Raw genomic sequence first — 21,413 nt, 5'->3', positions numbered from 1 at the left:
TATTCCTATGGATGCATGGGAATTTTATTTTATTTTAGAGAAAGGATCTCACTCTGCAGCCTAGGCTGCAGTACAGTGGATTGATCATAGCCCACTGCAGCCTTGAATTTCTGGGCTCAATCATCTGCTTGGCCTCCCAAAGTCTTAGGAGTATAGGCTTGAGCCACTGTACCTGGCCTGAAATTATTTTTTAAAAGGAAAACTATTATTAGTGATCCCTACTGATGGATCATTTGCATATGTAATTTGAGATACAGGTTTCCTCTTAGCTGTGACCACCTTTTATTAAAGTATTTATCCTTTGATTGATATGTAGGCAAAAACCCTCTTTGGATTTTAGAAGAGCCTGACCTTACAAACGTATGTAAACTCAGGCTGGTTTTTAATTTATATTGGCTACCCAACAAAGTATCTTCTAAATTTTGTACAATACACACATTTCTTTTGGTGGAAGACATTGAGTAAGTTTCTCTAATCTTTGTGGGTTTGTGTAATTATTATAAAAATTGTATGTAAAATATTTGCAAGTTTTTGCAAATATGCAAAAACTGGAAAATACACTCTGACAGCTAATGCTCTGAAAACACTTTATTACACAAATTACATTCAGATTCTGAAAATAGTGTTCTAACAGTGTAGCCATCTAAAAATAAGACATCCCAGAAACACACCAACTGAAGAAGAAAATTTAAAAGAGAATTTAAATAGAGACTTTTTTATTTCCCTCATTGCAATATAATGTTAGTGATTTTAAAAAAATAGGAGATTTAGCAGCTTTGTCGTCATGTAGCACAAAGTTTCTCTTTACTGCCACAGGCTGAGAATGCTGCACAGGAAAGGCACCAAAGAAAGACACTGGCAATGAAAGTGCTATTGGGAAAATATTGTGTTCAAGCAAGGAATGGGGTTATTTACATCCACCAAAAAGTCTCCAAAGTGCACATGGGCAAATCTTCCATAGTTAGATTAGTACTATGATGGAAAAAGAGGACTGTTTCTCTAATCTATGTTCATATAAAGACAATGGCACTGTTATGAACTTTTAGGAAACTCCTCAACTAGAAACAGAAGCCAACTTAACCAAAACGAAGTAAATAAAGTGTGTACAGTCCCACATAGACTAGTACAGTTTACAATTAAATACACAGAACTTTAAACGTGCTAAAGGGAAAGGAATCTGACATTCTGGGTAAATCTCACTTAATCGAAATCAAAGCTTGGTTTTCAGGAGGAGGAAGGTGCGGGTGCAGGCAGAGGTGCTGAATACTCCTCTTCTGATTCACTTCCGTCATCCTCCTCTTTCTCTTGGTCACTGCCCTCGGTGCTAAGCCGGTCAAACCCTTTTCGACTGTAACCCTTACGGCTTGCAAAGAAATTTCCAAGGTTTAAGCCTCCACTTCCCTTTCCTGAAAAAAACCAAACAATAACAAATTGGGTTAAGTTTGCAGCAATGATTCTGTTTCCTTGTAAATTCTTTTTTTTGTTTTTTTTTTTTTTTGAGACGGAGTCTCGTTCTGTCACCCAGGCTGGAGTGCAGTGGCCAGATCTCAGCTCACTGCAAGCCCTGCCTCCCGGGTTTACGCCATTCTCCTGCCTCAGCCTCCCGAGTAGCTGGGACTACAGGCGCCCGCCACCTCGCCCGGCTAGTTTTTTTATTTTTTAGTAGAGACGGGGTTTCACCGTGTTAGCCAGGATGGTCTCGATCTCCTGACCTCGTGATCCACCCGTCTCAGCCTCCCAAAGTGCTGGGATTACAGGCTTGAGCCACCGCACCCGGCCTTCCTTGTAAATTCTTAAATGGTAAACAAAGTCAGAAGGTGGGGATGGGAAAGGGGAGATTATTTTATTTATTTTAAAAAATAGAAAAACAGACAAAGAGACTTATCCTTCAGAGCCATATAGATGCTACTATTAAAAGAAAGAAGAAAAACAAAAGCTCCCGAGTATTATGTATTTCTGTGGGAATATTTCATATTAACTTTCACCTCCTGCTTTTCTCCAGCTCTCTGTCCAGAACTAGCCTCCCTGGAGCAGCTCCTCATTTCAATGACTTAAAGAAAAGGTCATCTTCACTATGATAAACATTGACATGCCAACAGGAGTGACAGAAAATTTGCTGAAGATAAATGAAGCAGGTAAAAGGCAGGGGAAGAGAATTAGATAACGCAGAATGGGAAAAATAAAACTGGGAAATCTGCTGCCAGACCCATGCACTTCAGTTTAGTGTACAGTGTACATTCTGTATTTACTCTGGGAGACGCTAAGCTATATACAAGGTGCTTTATCTTCAGAGACAAAATATGAAATGTCTCCTTGCTTTTTAAAAGACATGTGCTTGTTGACTTTGAACCAAACATAAAGGGTTCTAAAAGGTCAATGGCATACCTCTAAATCTTCCCAGTACTCTTCCTGAACTTGTCTCGAGTTTGTGTTCAGAATCTGCTAAAAAAAGATGTCACATTTCAAAATGAGTCCCAGTCATCTTCCTCAACCCATGCACTCAACTTCCAACTTAAATTCAGGAACTTGTAAATGATAAAGCAAGACGTGGCTCTTGTCTGTATGTAATTCTAATTTTTAAGAAAGGCGGTATATTTTCGAGGCATACATAAAGGGCCCAAGCTGGGTTTGACTCTGCTTGTGACTCTTACTGGCTGTGTGATCTTGATAAACTACTTCTCTGAGCTTCAGTTTTCTGCTCTGAGAAAAGAAAGATCAAGGAGAATCCCTGTCTGTAAGGCTGAGATCAGACACTGCGTGTGCCACATTTAGAACAGTACCTGTAGATATACAGTAAATGCTCAATAAATCATAGCTTTTTTTAATCAGGAAAGAATTGTTACCAATAATTTGTAAAATTTTTCAATCTTTGGTTATTATAATTTAGGAATAATTGCCTTCAGCTTTACTATTTCTACTGACAGTACATGTCTTGCTTGAGAAAGCTTTGGATCCATGTGTGTCGTTTCTTCTTTATGTAAGACATAAGTGAAGGGAAAGGACATGACACATTGAGTATTCTCCAAGCATAGTAGGTGACCTACACGTTCCCCATAGGACTGCCTATCTCCATAAAGGATAGACTCTCTTTCCTTATTGGGAGGCAGAACTCCCAATGGGTTTCATTATTTCCCTCACTGTGTCTCTCCCTGTACTCTTTCTCAGGCTTCATCACTCCCTCAAGGGCTATGGTCAGGAAAATCAGGCCTGGGGTTGTCCTGTTAGGTCTTTAACCAGGACTGAAGGCAGCATCATGGAAAAAGATAGTGGCAGATTAGACAAAAGGGAGAAGACAGTGATGTAGTAAGAAATAGGCAAGAAGGGAAGAAGAATCTGGTAAGACTGTTAGAAAGCCAACAAATTAGATTGTAAGTTCTGCAAGGACATTCCTTAGTTTTGTATCCCCCTGTGCCTAGCACAGTGTCTGATATGGAGTCAATACATAATAAGGAATGATGAATAAATGGAAGGTCCTTTATTAGGCTTTTTAATAACCTTAAACTGGATAAGATCTATCAAGGACAAATTTGGAAAAAAAGTGAGAAGCTGATCTACTACTACTGCTACATATGAAACTGCAATTTTTCTAAGTAAAACCCGATCAAGTAATGGCAATTTTCTAGGGTTTGACCTGGGTTTCTGCCTTCCTAACACATTCCTGTAGTCAGCATCATGTAACAGTGCTGTGTCACATGTGCTTAACAGCAAACAGGAGAGACCAAACCTTCCTTATTCCCTAGCCACTGCTTCTGCCAGATTGGGTTGGTTACCACCATTCCTGCCACCTGCCCCTAGGCCCCACTGTTCCTACTACGCTGTGTATTTATCACTGCACTTACCACCCTCTACTATAATTTTTTTGTTTCATGTCTCTTTCATATGTTATCTATTCTGTGAGCTCAGTTGATTTATTTATTCATTCTTTCAACAACAATTTATTAAACCACTAGTATCAGGAACTATTATTTGTGCTGGGGACATATCAGTACTCAAGATACAGATTCTTTCTCATTTGAAGCATGTATATATCACCATGAAGACAATTACTATGTTTATTTCTCTTTGCCTCTACTTATGACAGTTCCAGATCTGTAACATGGACTCAATAGAAGTCCTTTTTGGGAAGAGTTAACTATATTTTTGCAGAGATTTATTGATGGCAGATAGAAAGCAAAAGAAAGTCCAAGAAAAATTCCCTTTTACAACATATTAAGTTGAATTTTCTGTTTTCTGTTTCCATGCCTTTTTCTGTGTCAGGGCTTTGCCAAGGGCACTGAATCCCCGCCATGGTTGCCTTGACCTGAAATAGGATCAGATGCTGTTTCTTGATCAAATGCTCCCCGTCTTCCTGGTTCATGGATTTCTTCCCACACACAACTACAGACTTGCCCTAGGACTTGGGGACCCAGCCAAGGGACTGCTACTGAGAGGTGAGAAGCATGATTTGGGTTATTTGTTTATTTATTTAGATGTCCTAAAATAAACTCAGCTTTTGGATCCTGTATTGTTATAATTATTTCATAAAATACTAACTCTGGTATTAGCCTCTGCCTTGTTCAGTTATGGAAGGCTGATGGTCTAAATTATGACTATTCAAAAACTATCAAATGGTTTGTTATAGAAATAGTTAATTTTCCTTGAAAACTAAGGTTTAAGACAAGTTTTTTTATAACTTCTTATGCCTTTTATTACATTACCAATGATTATTCATCATAACCATTGGTGGTATTAATTGAGTACTTCCTAGGTTCCAGGTATCCTGATAAATGCTTATGTACGTTATTTCATCTAATATTTGTACAACCTTGTAAGGTAACTATTTTATCCTCACTTGTTAATGAGAAAACTGGTCTGGAGAGATTAAGTAACTTGCCCATGGTCATGTAGCTAGGAGCTAGAGCCAGCCTAATGGGAGAAAAACACAACCCAAAAAACTGACCCAGGTACTTTGAGGACTGGGCCTCTTCCTAACAGCAGATATCTCCTTCTCTGGTCATTCAGCTAATTTATACTGACTCTACTACCTGCAATTTCATATGGAGACATTAATTGGGCTTAAGCCAATTGCTAAAAGGTAGCATTAAAGGTTATATTTTAATCTAAATATCCAAATTTCAGAGTCTCCAGATACTATTTTTTACTGTGATATTAACTAGGGGCAATATTTGGAACACAGACAATAATGTCAAAAATGGTAGAGAGCATTAAAAACAAAAAAAACAAAGACAGTGAAAAAAATCCCAAGCAAACTCCTGAGGATAATTAGGCCAAACACTCTTTCAAAGGCAGGTTCCAAGTTCACGGGGCTCATTTTACTTGCCTCCAAAGGCCCTTGATTTTTTCCACCGAATAAATATGGCAATGGCCAGCAGGACAACCACCGGAATAACCAGAAGGGTTGTAATGAGAACAACAGGCACTCCCGAGCCTGGCTCTTTGATCAGTTTCTGTTTCTCTTGCATCTTCTGTAATTCTGAGGAGGTGGGTTTGTTCTCCATTTTGGTTTCAACAACTGCCTCGGCTTCTTCAGGGAAAGAAGAGTTCACAATATTCAACTGACTCGAAGATTTCAAACCCCCCTTACCCACCCCTACCCATTCAAATCAATAACTGTTCACAAAGAACTTGTTGACTCCAGTGTACATGGGGTTCATGTTTTAATACCTGAATCTACCAAGCTGGCAGCAGGCATTGTGATTAGTTATTTCCACTGAATCGTTTTTCACCTTCAAATTAGTTTTCTTTTATTCTACCTTTAATACCTTCTTTAGCTATAATTCCACAGAATATATATCCTTTTGGAGTTTTCCAAAGGTAAAATTAACAAGGCAGTATTGAGTAAGGGAAAGAATTGGTGTGCATACTGGAATCAAACAAACCTGGGTACAAATCCCAATTCTCCTATATACTAGCCGTATAACTTTGGGCAAGTTACTTAAATTATCTGGGCCATAGTAACTTTATCTATAAAATTTTAATAATAGGACCTCCTTCATAAAACTGTTGGGTGTAAATTCTATCATAAAAAATGCATATAATAAGTGTTTGCTTCCTTGTATCTTTAGTTTAAAAATATTTTTCATGTTCAATTACTTTTTTGATACTTCACATGTACGTTGCACACATTAATGCTAGGATTACAAAAGAAAAAAGGAACTATGTCCTTTTCAGGCTCTTTTATATTGTTTTCAGCAAAATGTGAGTACAGACAGATGAACTGTATATCCTTTTGTTACTGATGAAAATAACTAACAACTATTATAATAACTAAAACTATTCTGTAACATTGGCAGGTACTGGGTAGGTATCAAGCCTAAAGTACTGTTTGAGAAATTGATGCAATGTAACTATATATATATATACACACACACACACATATACATATATGTATATAAAAGCTGCTACAGTGATCTTAATAACTAATGACGTGAAAATGAGGTTGAGCTTTGAGACATCCTTGCCCTACTCTAGTGTACAAAGGCTGGTAAGAACTTGCCGAGACTAAAAGTTAGAATCACATTTGCAGGAAGACTCACAGGTCATACATTTCTGAAATTTCAACTTCTTGGTATGCCCTTCTGCCCTACAATACAGAATGCATTGTAAAGCCTCAAGAAGAGGCTAATGTTTAGTGTTTAATGGTTAATGTTTAGTAGGTATAGACTCAGCTTAGTAGTTTGCTGGACACTCCTCCGAATAAATGTTTCTCAAATTATTTAAGACACTGCCAACATAACTTATAATACAAACAGATGGTAGGTTTCAACTTTTCGCTTCAACATTCTGAGCCAGCGTTTTTTACAGTCTCAATGACACCTATTGAGTACTTACACCATTATCAGGCATCGTTTTCCTTTACTCATCACACCAAGCCTATGAGTAGGCACTATTATTATCATCACCATTTTGTAGATGACCTCATAGTCCTTTCCTTCCCTGTACTATGGCTAAAGGGACACCATCCTTTGTTTTCTTTTGTCCACTCAAGTGACTCTTGAAATTTGAAAGGGAGGGAAGGAAAGGAGTTGGTTCATAGACCTAGAAATGGTTCAAATATAACTTTTCTATGTCTAGTTTCTGAGGGGAATACAGGTGTGATTTCTATTCTTTCTGACCACTGATTGTTTTGTCTTTTTTTGTTTACTATAGGAAAGATATATAAAATTGCTCTATATTTAAGCTTATTCTATATTTAAACAAGAAAGTTGCAATAAATAGATCATAGGAGTAAAAAACATAGGCCAAAGATGTAGGTTGGCATTTAAGAACTTGTTCCTTTTGGAAGAAGGAGTTGTTCCTGTTTGAAGTGGGTATTACCAGAGTAGTTACTGCCTGTCATTTAGTAAGTTTATATGCACCTAATATACAATGGGTATATTAGGTCATATCTAGTTTCATGGATAAGGCAGAACCAGAATTGGGCAACATTAAGTGGAAGGAACTGTGGATGATACAGGTGAAAGACTAAAAGAATCAGTTTAGCATTCATAGAAAGTAATGAGAATGAGGCAATGAATGTGCTAAGATATAATACATACACAGCACTTTAGAAATTCTTGATTTTCACATCACTTCTGATATTTTGAGTGTTATCTACTAAAAACACTTAAACATTCCAACTTTTGGAACTGGCTGAAATATATTTAAGATTTAAAAGATGCTCTGTACTTTTAAAAAGGAGGCTAAAAATTTAAAATGTTCCATTCTGAAGAAAATAAACAATATTGCTACTCTTCACAAGAGCATTTATATGTAGGGTAAAATGCCTAAAACTTAAGAGTCTAAGAATTCCACTGAAAGCATGAACAATAATCCAAATTCTGCCACTTTCACCCTTTATCCTAAATTCTTTTATTAAAAATCCCAATAATTTGGAGCATCCATGATGAATGAAGAGAGAAGAAGCTCTAAGATTAGCCAGAACACTAGGTTTCTGGAAAATAGGAGGCACCTAGAATGACCATTCTTTTGTCATATAAAGTGCCAGGTGTATTCTGGGTAGAATAAACATGCCTTAAAATTGTATAAGAGTGCAAGCCCTTGTAGCATCTCTATAGATATTTGGAAATAAACAAATTTTCTCAAAGCTGATGTATGACAGTTTTTCTTCTTTTTTAAAGCAATGCATTTAGAAAGGGATGCTAGCTGCATTCCTTTGTGAGTGCACATATACATGTATGTGCAAATCTGTCCCCCTAACAGAAGAGAAGTCTAGAGACCACTTGGAATTGGAATAACTGGGACAGGAAGGGAAGGACATTCTTAATACAGCAATTGTATCCCAGTTCATCACAGACAGAACTGAAGGCCTGAAGGCAAATGGCATACTAGGAAGTAACTGGTTAGAGGACATGAAAAGTACATATAGTACCAATGAGATCATTCTTTTTTTCTTAAGTGTAATGTGCTTCCTTACAATGTGTTGATTACCATAAGGCCTAAAAAGCTAACTGCACTAAAGAGATTTTTTGATTTTTTAAAAGTTTTATTGAAAGTGATTGGCCATTATCATCTTATATGGGGGGGGTGCCTGGGGGTGAGGGCTATGCTTTGGTGAGATATTGGTATACCTGTTTTATCTCCAGTAACTTTATTAGAAAGTTTAAATCCTTTTCATTAGTTTTTTTATCATCTCAAATTATCTTATCCTTACAACTTCCTTAGAACACTGGTTCTGAAACCTTGTTAATAGTAATTAGTTATATGAGCATTCATAGTAGGGGTAAGTGTTATCAAAGGCAACTCAAATTTGGGGATTTAAAATTAACATGTAACTACAAGGCTATTAAGTCTGAAACTGTGTTTTCCCTTCTCTTTTATAAAGGGTTGTTTGAATTAAGCTTCAAGATATTGATAAAAAATAAGATCTAGAAATCCAGCATGATTTACATTCCCTTTGTAATAAGAACATAATCTTAAAAAAAGGTTTAATGAGGGTCACATGGGTTCAAAGAAGAAGAGACAACTTCATTTGAGTTTGGGTAACTATGAAAACTGGACTGTCAAGGCAAGACATTTCAGTAAAATTTACTGTTTGAACTGCTGAGTTTGACCACAAAGTTGGAAGGTTTCTGACCAATTGGACCCAGTGGTGTGCACACGGGAGAGAGGAAATGGCCCATATGACAGCATTATTCATCCTTCATTGACCGGCTAAGGTGAGGTCAGTATGGCTAAGCTGTTCTCAGCAGGCCAACCAGTACCACCTAGAATTTTTTGGTGAGATCTATTTAAACAGAAATGATCTGAGACTATTTTAAAATTCTAGAGGTTTCAGAGTAAACTATAACCATTCCCAACTTGCAGTTCTTGGAAGAATTTACAGTGAATGAACTGGTGGTATCAGTCTCTCCTCAGCAGTATAGCAATAGTGGTTAAGAGTGCAGACTTTGGTACCAAACAGATTTTGGTTTAAAGCTTGATTCTAATATTTCCTGTCTAATATTTACAGTAATTCTGATCCTCAATTTCCTCATATATAAAATGGGGATAATAGCAGTTATTACAAGGTTGGCATAAGGATTAAATGTAATAATTTCTGTATAGCCCATTGTTTCTGCTCTGTAAGTGACAGCTACTATTAACAGTATGTTCTTTCCCAACATTTTTATTCCAGGACAAACAGAACTCGCCAACAATTCTATATATAGCAAAGACATAAAACTAGGGGGACAGGAACCCTCCTTAGTATATGAGTGTGATATGAATGCCACTTCATAGTGTCACTTGGGTAGGATCTCTACAAATGCCAAACAATTGCCATTTGTTTTATAATATTATATTACCCCTTGAGCTGGCTATATTTTCTTATCTGTCTACATAAAATCCTTAAACTCCCCCTTGCTGTTGCTGCTTTTCATTTCTTTTCCAGCTGCTTTGATGAGAAAAGAAAACAAGTAAGCCTAGGGTTGTGTCTGAATGTCTAGGTGAATCATTTGTAAAGCAACTAATAATGGAATCCCCTTGCTACTTAAATATTAGGTAGCATGAGAAACTCATGGCGAGTCCTTAACTGGAAATGACATGTCAAAACCCTGCAGATGTTAGAATGTACAAACATAAACTGATCCTAGGAAAGAGACAAAATAAGTTGACAGGGACTCCATATGAACCCAGTGGTTGCTTACCAATAGCTAAATCCCATTTCCCTAGTCTTGATATTATGTACCAGTGATATGCTTATTTGTATATGTGTATATGTATGTAACTTTCCCCCTCTTTCCTTATAAGGCTATAAGGTCAGATGCAGTCTCATTTCCCTTAGACCTGCGATAGTGCTTTACACACAAAAGGTCCTCAGTAAATTGTGGGAGCTGAATAAGATAGAAGCTAAAGAAACAGCTAATCTTTCCATACTATTATAGCACTGACCCACCAAAGATATTTTTCATTCCTTTATATTAATAGAACATACTAAGAAAAGGTTTTTCCAATATGCCAAATGGTATTTTTCTACCTGCTTGGGGTTAATGTACTCCCCAAAGTGGCTGACTTTTTTTCTTCTTTGAATATCTCTGGCTCACTGGTTATAGATTTCTTGTATCCTCAATCACTTTCCATCACTTGAAATCAGTAATTTGAACTCATTATGACTGCTCCATTTATCAAAAAAAGAGAAGTGGCAACATACAGGTTTAAAGGCTCGGTACGTAGCAGAAGTCATTGATAATTTACCAGATTATATTTTTAGCCTGGTAACTTTTTAAGTTGCAATCAAGGGCCATAAAAGAATTCAACACAGCTAGACTTTGGTTTTATAGTAATAAGAGGAATCTGACCTACCTTTGATTTCCTGGACCTCAATGCCAGCCTTTTTAACTGATCGATGTTCCACTTCTGTAACAGCACAGCAAGGAGAGAAAAAAGTCAGAATCTCCAAAAAGAACATTTGAAAATTTAACTTTGATATTAATTTTACTCAGTAGAAAATATTTCCTTAATTTATCAAATGCATTATTATATTAGAAACGAGTTCAATGCAAACCACTAATTAAGTGGTCCATGAATCCTGGATAAAATCTCCTAGGGAAAGCTAAAATATTTCTAAGGACTTCATATTTAGAATGAGCTTTTTCTTGTAGAGTTCATAATATTGTATTATTTCTGAAAGACCAAGCAGTTCTGCTTTCATGTGGACAATATCTTAGACTGATTACTAGTTCTGCCATGTTGGGTTACCAGTCTTCTAGTTGATGTTAATGGATTTGACCAGTTAACTACAAGGATGCAAATAAATAAGACACCGATTTAATCCTCAGTGGCAGTCTTACTGCTCCAGATGTACTATTTTCCAGATTTATTGCACACTGCTCTATGCAGAGGGCTTCTCTATTTTGAAGTTGAATGCCATAGCGCTGTGCTTTTCCACCAGGAGATGTACCAAAGTCACTTGGGAGAACTTTCTAAAATACACACAATATTATTCCTCTTCTTTCTGTAGATCTTGAGTGGGGACTGGCCATGTGTATTGTAACAGTCCCTGCCGCAGGTAAATCAGACATGCATCTTCTGAGTTTCAAACCACTAGCGTGGTATAAAGCAGGGGTCGCCAAACCCCAGTCCATGGCCTGTTAGGAACTGGAACGCACAGCAGGAGGTGAGTGGCAGGTGAGTATAACCACCTGCACTCTGCCTCCTGTCAGATCAGTGGTGGCATTAGATTCTCATAGGAGCCTGAACCCTTTGGTGAACTGTGCATGCAAGGGATCTAGGTTGCATGATCCTTGTGGAATAGTTTTATCCTGAAACCATTCCCTTTGCCCATGGTCTGTGGAAAAACTGTCTTCCATGAAATTGGTCCCTTAATGCCAAAAAGGCTGGGGATCATGGCTGGGCCTCAGATTGAAATCTTCATGAGTTCAGGAATCATATTCCTATCCATAAAATTAAGATATTGGCTAGATTTTCTTCTGAATTCTTCTCCATCTTTAAAAGTATTTTTGCATTTGCTTTTGTTCTGAAAATCCTCAGTTTAGTCATGCAGTTAGGGGTTATCCATCTATCTTTGCCTTCTTGTCTGACCATGCCTTCTGGATCCTCTTTGACAATTCAGGTGGTGAGATAGCCACATCTGCAAGGGAAATGTGAAGCTATTGCTGGAGTGGCATAGTCCATGGGCATCTCTGCTCACTCAATCCTAACTTGGTTCTTCTTACACAACTGCAAACATTACACAAAGGATAGTTCTGACTATAAAAGTTACCAAATTAATTGATATCCAAACCCTGTATGGTATCTGATTATGTGTTTGGACTCCTGGTTTTACTTTCCACTGCTATAATTTGTTTTCCTGCCTTTTTATAATTTATGTTTGCACTTTTATAATTTGTATTTTTCTTCATCGTTTACATATCTTGTTTTTGTCCTTTATCTAAAACTACCTGTTGCAGCTCCTGATACCTCAAATTTATCATCCCCAATTATTTTCCTCACTCTCACCTTCTCCTATTTGGGCCCTGCCATGTTTTAAAAGTATTTCTGGACATTGAAGTTTGTCTCCTATCAAGCATTTGGTACACTTCAATTTAAAAAATTTATTTGTTTTAGCATGATATTAGGGGTAAAAAGTTAGTCTACTTTTTAGGGATTAAAAATGACGTCCAAATTGCAATTAGAAAACTCCACAACTAGTTGGTGGGATCCTGATGCAGCAAATCTATACTTAGACAAAACATTTTGAGTTACATGAAAATATAGCAATTCAGTTATTTCGGAAAGCTGAAGTCCAAGCAGAAAATTCAAAGTGCTTCCTCTTTGGGATAATATGTCTCATATAGATGCTGGTATCTCTAGATGCTCAGCAGCTACTGAGAGCTAAAGGGCCATCTGGGAATTATGCCTTATGGAAAGAAGTCAACCCCTCTGCTTTGCCAAAGCCCCCTCCCTCCTTCTGGAACTAAGCTGGAATTAATGTTGACTTTTAATGTAACAGACAGTACTTCAGGCATCAATAATTTCCTATGGAAACAAGGGGATAAGTGCCAGCAAAAAAAAAAAAAAAATCATGTTTCTTTCCACTTAATGGACACCAAACAGGTCTTTTAACAACTGCTTTATACCTTGATTCCTACTCTCATCACTAAAAAGGAAATGCAAATGTTTTTGTTTCATATGCTTTTCAGCAATCAAACTGAGGGAAAATGTGAACAATAATACTATGAAAACCATACTCTCAGTCAAGGTGAACTTCCACACGGTGTTGGTATGAGCATCTCCAATGTACACGGTCCCATCTTCAGATGCAACAATATCATGAGGCATATCAAAGTGCTGCCAAAATAAGAAGCCACACATTAAAGTGGTGAGCCTTTACTTGAATCCTTCATGAAAAGGCAAAAAAACAAAGCGAAGTCAACAACACAACATACTGCTCAAACCAAAGCAAAATATTTCCTATTGAAGCAACTCAAGGCTGAAGGGAGTCATCCATTTATTCATGCCTTGGGTACTGAGTCTTCCAGACATCATTCTAAACACTGAGAAATGCTAAGGAACCCCCACCACTGACTTTCAAGTCTTTTAAGTGTTAACATTTACAGGTAGATTATTTTTTACAATACTGTTTACTTGGTGTTACATTATGTCTAGTTATTTATATTGATTTTTGCCTTCAAGTTTCTTCTACCTTTTAATAACTATCAAATTTACTTTTTAAAATTTGTACAAGTAAAAAAGTCTAGGTATTAATTTTTATTATTCCCATCAAGCTATCACGTGCTATCTTAAAAACTATCTGTAAATTATCGATAAGAAAAATCATTTCAGAGATTTGGGACATTTAATTTTTTGAAATATATACTAAGAGATATGTAGCAATGTGGGGTTTTATACTCTTGAAGTCTTATGTTTGTGATGTTTTCAGTCAGCAAAGGAAACAAATTGAGTGTTACCTCCAAGTATTTCCTGGGCTTTTGTCCCTACTTCAGATGTTCTACATTTTCATATATCTTTCTCTGTTTCAAATCATTGTCATCTCCATTATAAGGACACAAGAGACAGGGGAGATCCTTTTATGACTTTCTTTTAGCGGTCACCAAACTAGTTCTTGGAAGAGAAGGCTTAAAATGTTGTGCTGCTGACATTTCCATCTGTCTCTGGAAGCCTCCAAAGGTGCCCTGGGTCTGGCAGTTGGCAGGATATAGATAACATCTGTCACCTTTGAGGCCAGAAGTCCTGCCTGGATACACAGTTATCAAAAATATAACTAGTCAGTATCCAGACTGTGGGCTTATCAGCCAACATCTGCCTACCTGATGTGCTGAGTTCAAAGGGTACTAATGAGACAAACTACTGTTCCTAGCTCAGTTTAGGTGGAGCAGAAGAATACATGCTCTGGAGATACTATCGTACTTTAGAAATCATCAAGTTCATCACACTGAAAAGAAAAATGAGATAGCTGTGCCAAGGAGTCTCATTTTTTTCATACTCTTAAATAAGCTGTGACAAATGTGTAGAGGAAAACAGAGAGTCAGAAATCAAAATGCTGCCTTGCTGAAATCCTGCAGGCTTGTCATTAAATGTTCATCTTTTTTGGGAGGTTCAGTTAATGGATGGCAAAAGACTACCAAATGATAGGCCACTCCTGTTCTATACCGTAATATGTTCTTAGAAATTTCTTTGTAAAACATATGGTTGTAGAATACTTCATATTTTCTGATAGGAAAAATATAATGATGGGGAAATAAAGGTGAGGAAGGAATGTGTAAACTATTCGCTGGCTAAGAACTTTTCTTTACATAAATCACAATATGTCATAAATTCAAGGCAACAACAGTAATAAACCTTTATTAGTGGCTCTCAAATGAGAGAGCCACTAATCTGTATTTCTAGCAGAACCTTGGCCCCACTGATCCATGCAGCCAAAGGTTCTGCTAGAAATACAGTACTTTGGGGCCACTACAGGAACTCAGGGAGGGGCTTAGTAGATGGGACTGTATCTTCTTGCAATCAGAAGAACTCAGTTGTAATCTTTACAATGAACTGTTCTACTGCTTTGTGTCATTTGAAACAAAATTATGTTGTTAAATTTTAAGACCAAGCTTTAGTATTTTTAGAGCTACACAGATTTAAAGATCTTCTAATCTAGCCTTTGCAGACTCTTCTTTTAAAGTACCCCCAGCAAAATAACATTGACATGAGAAAAGCATGATAGTATCTTCACCAGGCATCTGGTGACAAAGCCTGGAGCAAACTGCCTTCAAAATCTTGTATTTTATTTTAAAAACTCATAAGGAAAGTTGTGCTCTATTCCATAGCATAACAATGTTTAGTTCAACATAGTAAGTTTAAATCTACTTAATATTAAGTAAAACAGTTCTTCTAAGTTGCACATTGTTCATGTTGTGGCCTAATATAGCCCTTGGCATACCAATGTGTACTTCAGGAATGAAAAGGTTAAGCACATTTCAAAGTCAGAAAGACCTAGGTTTGAGATCTATGTATGCTACTCCATGTAGTTTGAACAAGTAATTTAACTTAGGTGAACTTTTCAGCTCAAGTACTATCATTTTAATCATCACTGTGAAGGTTGGAAAAACAACATAAATCTGGGCTTTTTTTTTTCTTTTGATATGGAAGGCTGGGGATCATTCTCTTCCTTTTCCATATGAGCTGCTACACAGAAGATGACAAAAAATGCCTGTCTGAAGAGTGTGTATAAAAGCAGATATTGAGGGACCACAAGCCTTTCCTTTGATTACAGGGGGAATGACTTGGGGAGTGACAATGTGTATTTTTCTCTCACAGCTTTTTGATAACATCTGATAGAACCATTTTCTTTATTGTCCTACTGTCTAAGCTTCCCTGCACAGACATAAAAACAGAGTCCCTACATTCAGATGGAAACATCTCTAAAGAATGTAATAATAGAAGATGGAGAACTGAAACGTAAGATGAGATAAGGAGTGGATATGCACAAACAGAAGCACAACCTCCTTATGTAAAACTTGACCTTTGACGTGAAGAGGGATCTCTTTTTACAGAGGAGTCAATAGACCATATTATTTCCTTCACCCAAAATTAATCTTCGTGATAATAATCTAATTAAATGAAAATTCTGAGAGATTTATAAACTGATTTCAGTTTACTGTGTCAACACAGAATATATTTCTATGTTTTGGTGTAATATCAAGTCTTATTTACTGAAAGGAAAAGCAAACTTCATCTTGGAGTTAGACTGTCTTTTCAAGTTTGCTGAATTGACCCACATATTGTGACTCATTCTTTGCCTAACATCTGATGAAGGCACAATGCTTTGGAAATTTTAATTGAGAACTCTTCAGATTTTTATGAGGTTAAGGCTCGTTTAGCCTCTTGCGTAGCACTTAGTTTTGATTTCTAGATGCATATTTAAATTAAAAGTTAATATCCTGGTTGACACAGTACATTATCATTAAAAAAACGAGCAAGGCAAACACTCCACTAATACAAAGCAAAGAACTGAGAGAAAGTTAAGCATCTCACTTCCTTTACCAACAGACATAAGGAAGTTAGCTCAAAGGGGCACAGTAATGAAGACTGGATAATCAATAAGGATCTGAAAAACTGGAAGTAAAATATTATCAGTGTAATGAATTTCTTTCTGCAGGGCTGCTGTGCTTTGAGATTTCATTGCCTGTTGCTTTTCTGGTGAAATATTTCTAGAAAAAATGTATTTGTTTATATAAATAGAAACCTAAAGAAAGGAATTTATATGGGAATCTTGAGTTTAGATTCCTTTTGGTTATATTCAGATCCTGTTACTATGGCTAAAAGCTCCGGTGAAGAAAAGGCTGTGTCTCTTTCACCCTTATACCCTTATTCACCTTTGTACCCTTAGTACCTAGCATAATGCCTGACACAGAGTAAGTATTTAATGCATATCTCTGGAATAAAATTTGATAAACACCAGACTAGCTGTCAGTATTCTAACAGACAAATTTCTATGAATAAAACATTGAAGCATTTTACTTTCACCACTGTTACTCAACACAGTACTGGAAGTCTTAGCTAGAGCAATCAGACAAGAAAAAGAAATAAAGGACATCAAATTGGAAAGGAAGGAGTCAAATTATCCTTGTTTGCAGATGATATGATATGATATTTGGAAAATCCTAAAGACTCCACCAAAAAGACTATCAGAAGTGATAAATTCAGTAAAGTTGCAGGATACAAAATCAACATAAAAAATCAGCAGCATTTTTGTATGCCAATGTGAACAATCTGAAAAAGAAATAGAAAATGTAATCCTATTTACAATGGCCAAAAATAAAATTAAATACCTAGGAACTAACCAAAGAAGTGAAAGATCTCTATAATGAAAACCATAAAATGCTGATGAAAAAAACTGAAGAGGACACACACAAGAAGGGAAGATATTCCATGTTCATGGATTGGAAGAATCAATATTGTTAAAATGTCCATATACCCAAAGCAATCTGCAGATTCAATGCAATCACTATCCAAATATCAATATTCTTCACAGTAATTAAAAAAATTCTAAAATTTATATGAAATCACAAAAGACCCAGAATAGCCAAAGCTAACCTGAGCAAAAAGAACAAAACTGGAGGAGTCATATTACCTGACTTCAAATTATACTACAGAGCTATGTAACCAAAACAGCATGGTACTGCCATAAAAACAGACACATAGACCAATGGAATCACATAGAGAACCCAGGAAGAAAATCCACACATCTACAGTGAACTCATTTTTGACAAAGTTTCCAAGAACATACATTGGGGAAAGAACAGTCTTTTCAATAAATGGTGCTGAGAAAACTGGATATCCACATGCAGAAGAATGATACTTGATCCCTGTCTCTCACTTTATACAAAAATCAAGTCAAAATGGATTAAAGACTTAAATCTAAGACCTCAAACTGTGTAATTTCCACAAGAAAACATTGGGGAAACACTCCAGGACATTTGTCTGAGCAAATTTTTTTTTGAGTAATACCCTACAAGCACAGGCAACCAATGCAAAAATAGACAAATGGGATCACATCAAGTTAAAAAGTGCACAGCAAAGGAAACAATCAACCATGTGAAGAGACAACCCACAGAATGAGAAAAAAAATTTGCAAACTGCCCATCTAACAAGGGATTAATAACCACAATATATAAGGAGCTCAAACAATTCTATAGTAAAAAATCTAATAATCCAATTTAAAAAATGGGCAAAATATTTGAATAGACATTTTTCAAAAGAAGACATACAAATGGCAAACAGACATATGGAAAAGTGCTCAACATCACTGATCATCAGAGAAATGCAAATTGAAACTACAATGAGATATCATCTAACTCCAGTTAAAATGACTTTCATCTAAAAGTCAGGCAATAACAAATGCTGATGCGGATGTGGAGAAAAGGGAACCCTTGTATACTGTTGGTGGGAATGTAAATTAGTAAAACTATATCGAACAGTTTGGAGGTTCCTCAAAAAACTAAAAGTAGAGCTATCATATAAGCCAGCAATCCCATTGCTGGTTATATGCCCAAAGAAAGGAAATCAGTATATCAAAGAGCTATCTGCATTCCCACATTTGTTGCAGCACTGTTCACAATAGCCAAGATTTGGAAGCAACCTAAGTGTCTGTCAACAGATAAATGGATAAAGAAAATGTGGTACATATACACAATGGAATATTATTCAGCCACAAAAAGAATAAGACTCTGTCATTTTCAATAACATGGATGGAGCTGGAGATGATTATAAATGAAATAAGCCAGGCACAGAAAGACAAACATCACATGTTCTCAATTATTTGTGGGATCTAAAAAACAATCAAACTCATAGATATATAGAACAGAAGGATGGTTACCAGAGCCCGGAAGGGTGCTGGGCAGTGTGTGAGAGAGTGTGTGTGTGTGTGTGTGTGCGTGTGTGTGTGTGGGGCGGGGGATTAGGTGGGGATGGTTAATTAGAATGATTTTTTAAGATCAGAATGAATAAGACCTAGTATTTGATAGCACAACAGTAGGACTATAGTCAATAATAATTTAATTGTACCTTTTAAAATAACTGAAAGAGTATAATTGGATTGTTGTAACACAAAGGATAAATGCTTGAGAGGATGGATACCCAATTTTCTATGATGTGATTATTACACATTGCATACCTGTGCTAAAATAACTCATGTACCCCATAAATATAAACATGTACTATGTAACCACAAAATTAAACATTAAAATTTAATTAAAAATAAAATATAATATTGAGGCATTTTAAAGTTTTTTAAATTAGCAAATCTCGTATCTTAGAAATAATACAACATTTTAAGTGTCAGGATATAAACTTGGTTCAGTAGCTGATGATAGTTGCATTTTGATCCAATTAAAACCAATGAATCTTTACATGTTTTGAAGAATAACACTTATTTGCAGCATTTTAGCAGACTGAATTTTCTAAATTTGATATACTCCAAGCACATTCATACAGTGTAGAGAACATTCTGATCACTCTGGCAATCATACTGCAGAGAAAGTACACTGAGAAGACAGAAGGGCCATGGGCACACTGAACACAGTTGCTGTGTTTATAAAAAGCATGTTAGAATAAACAGTGGGAAAACACTTTTGAAGCCAAAAGTAGCTTTTAGTTTCTTAACTAAACCAAATCTTTAGAACTTGAATAAATTCCAGGAAGTGCTATTTTCAAGTCTTGTTGCTTAGTACCGTCATAGCAATAAAGAAAGCAAACAAGATTTCTGTTGCGTCTAAGAGAACTATAAGAGTACACTTAACATGTGATGTTTTCTCTACTTGGATGAAACCAGAAGGAGACTGATTTATTTTTTGTATTCTAACTATAGTGAATTTAAAAACCTGCCATCATATGCAGGTGCAGTTCTACTAAGAACCTTAGAACTGCACACATGCTAATTTGCATCTGAAGAAACTGATCTAGGAATAGACAAGGACATTTATTCTAAATAAAATATAAAATAAAAAATAAAATAGAGCACGCCCATCAACTTTGCTAAGAAAGTTACCACATCATCTTAAAAGTTTTTCTAAAACTATTCAAGTGCAGATTGAATGCCAAGATTTATATTTTAGTTTTCTTCTCAAGAAAATTGAAACCTAGATAATATATGTAAATACCTTGCGCACTGGCTTGAAGATGTCTATAATTTCCCCACTGGAAAAGTTCATCACAAATCCTTGTACAGGTTCTTGGTCCCCAAAATGAGGCTTCCCATTCACTGCGAAGAGCAAGCCTGCAACAGCAAATCCAGTTAACCTTTCTTTAAAATATGGGCAAGAATGGACTTCTAATATATCCACGTATAGTAGACAAACAATAAATTTAGGGTCAAGCTGGTCCCTACAATTGGCAACAAAAGTAGAATATAAAATACTTAGCGTTTCCTTCTGAGTAACCAGATCAGTGGCAAACAGGTTAGTGGACTAACCTCATTGTAATATGAAAATCGGGAACTGAAATGTGTGTTCCACTTGGAAAGTCAGTAGAAATCAGGAATACATAGATATTGATATACAGATATAATACGCATATATAGCTATTACAGGCATCCTAAATAGGAATTGGGGAAAGTCAAGATTATTTAGGCCAATAATTTTGGAGTCTCAGATCTTTTAAAAAATAAGTAATATTTGCCATAGCTACATGGAAAATCCAAGAGAAAATCAAAGAAAATAACTGAAGTTATAGTCTATGTAGAACAATCTGATTTTAAACAACTGGAATTTGAAAACATGAGATGTATATCTCAGATTATCAAATACATATTTTTCCTTAATTAAAAAAGGCCATATTTTTAATTTTTACACCATGAATATACTTTGTAGTAAAATTATATTTCCTAACACAATACTATTTAATCAGAACAATGAAAATGGTGATGTTTACATTAAATAAATAATTCAGATGACTGAACCACTGCATTTTCAAAGAACTAAAACGTAATAAAGTACACACAATGCTAAGCTACCATTTAAGATATTTTCATTATTCTTGAAGGATTATAGTTTTTTCTAGGATGTACTATAAAAAAACTATAAACATCAATTACTATTGTGCAAAATTATAGAGAAAATTATCTTTTGCTTAGATTCTGTTCTTAACCAGATTCCTTCTCAACTGATAATTTTCTTCTTATATTTAATTTATTTTTGTTTATTATGAACTTGATCACCCTCTTTATTAAGTAAATGGTCCTGACAAATTTTTCTTTAAATGTGTGGTAAACCAACCTAAGGAATCATAGTTGTGAGAACTTCTTATTACTTTTTCTTTATTCCTTGAGGAAGCCAAATTTGCTCTGTATCCAATCACCTGAGTCCCTTGATTTTATGTCCTAAATAAGGTGGGGGGCTGCTTGGTCCAGACAGTAGCCATATGTAACTTATAAGAAACATAGGCCGGGCGCGGTGGCTCAAGCCTGTAATCTCAGCACTTTGGGAGGC

The 21,413-nt window shown here is 36.0% G+C and overlaps 1 protein-coding gene across 6 annotated transcripts in view; it reads right to left on the bottom strand.

Moving 5' to 3' along the window:
* Positions 1 to 570: 570 nt before the first annotated feature.
* PAM (peptidylglycine alpha-amidating monooxygenase) overlaps positions 571 to 21,413 on the bottom strand; it is a 134,579-nt gene continuing 113,736 nt past the window's right edge. For 2 of the 6 annotated variants that reach the window (XM_011960104.1, XM_011960108.1), the window contains 6 exons: positions 20,088 to 20,203; positions 13,170 to 13,269; positions 10,783 to 10,836; positions 5,321 to 5,524; positions 2,386 to 2,439; positions 571 to 1,406 (listed from right to left, as the gene is read on the bottom strand). In XM_011960104.1, coding sequence (XP_011815494.1) covers positions 1,225 to 1,406; positions 2,386 to 2,439; positions 5,321 to 5,524; positions 10,783 to 10,836; positions 13,170 to 13,269; positions 20,088 to 20,203 — 710 coding nt within the window. In that variant the 3' untranslated portion in view covers positions 571 to 1,224. Of the gene's footprint in view, positions 1,407 to 2,385; positions 2,443 to 5,320; positions 5,525 to 10,782; positions 10,837 to 13,169; positions 13,270 to 20,087; positions 20,204 to 21,413 lie in introns of all 6 variants that reach the window. The other 4 variants (XM_011960102.1, XM_011960105.1, XM_011960106.1 and 1 more) reach the window with 4 other exon arrangements.

The sequence above is a fragment of the Colobus angolensis genome, unplaced genomic scaffold (genome assembly GCF_000951035.1).
Source record: "Colobus angolensis palliatus isolate OR3802 unplaced genomic scaffold, Cang.pa_1.0 Scaffold504, whole genome shotgun sequence".
NCBI classification, from domain to species: domain Eukaryota; kingdom Metazoa; phylum Chordata; class Mammalia; order Primates; family Cercopithecidae; genus Colobus; species Colobus angolensis.
This window is presented reverse-complemented; position numbering and strand designations above follow the sequence as displayed.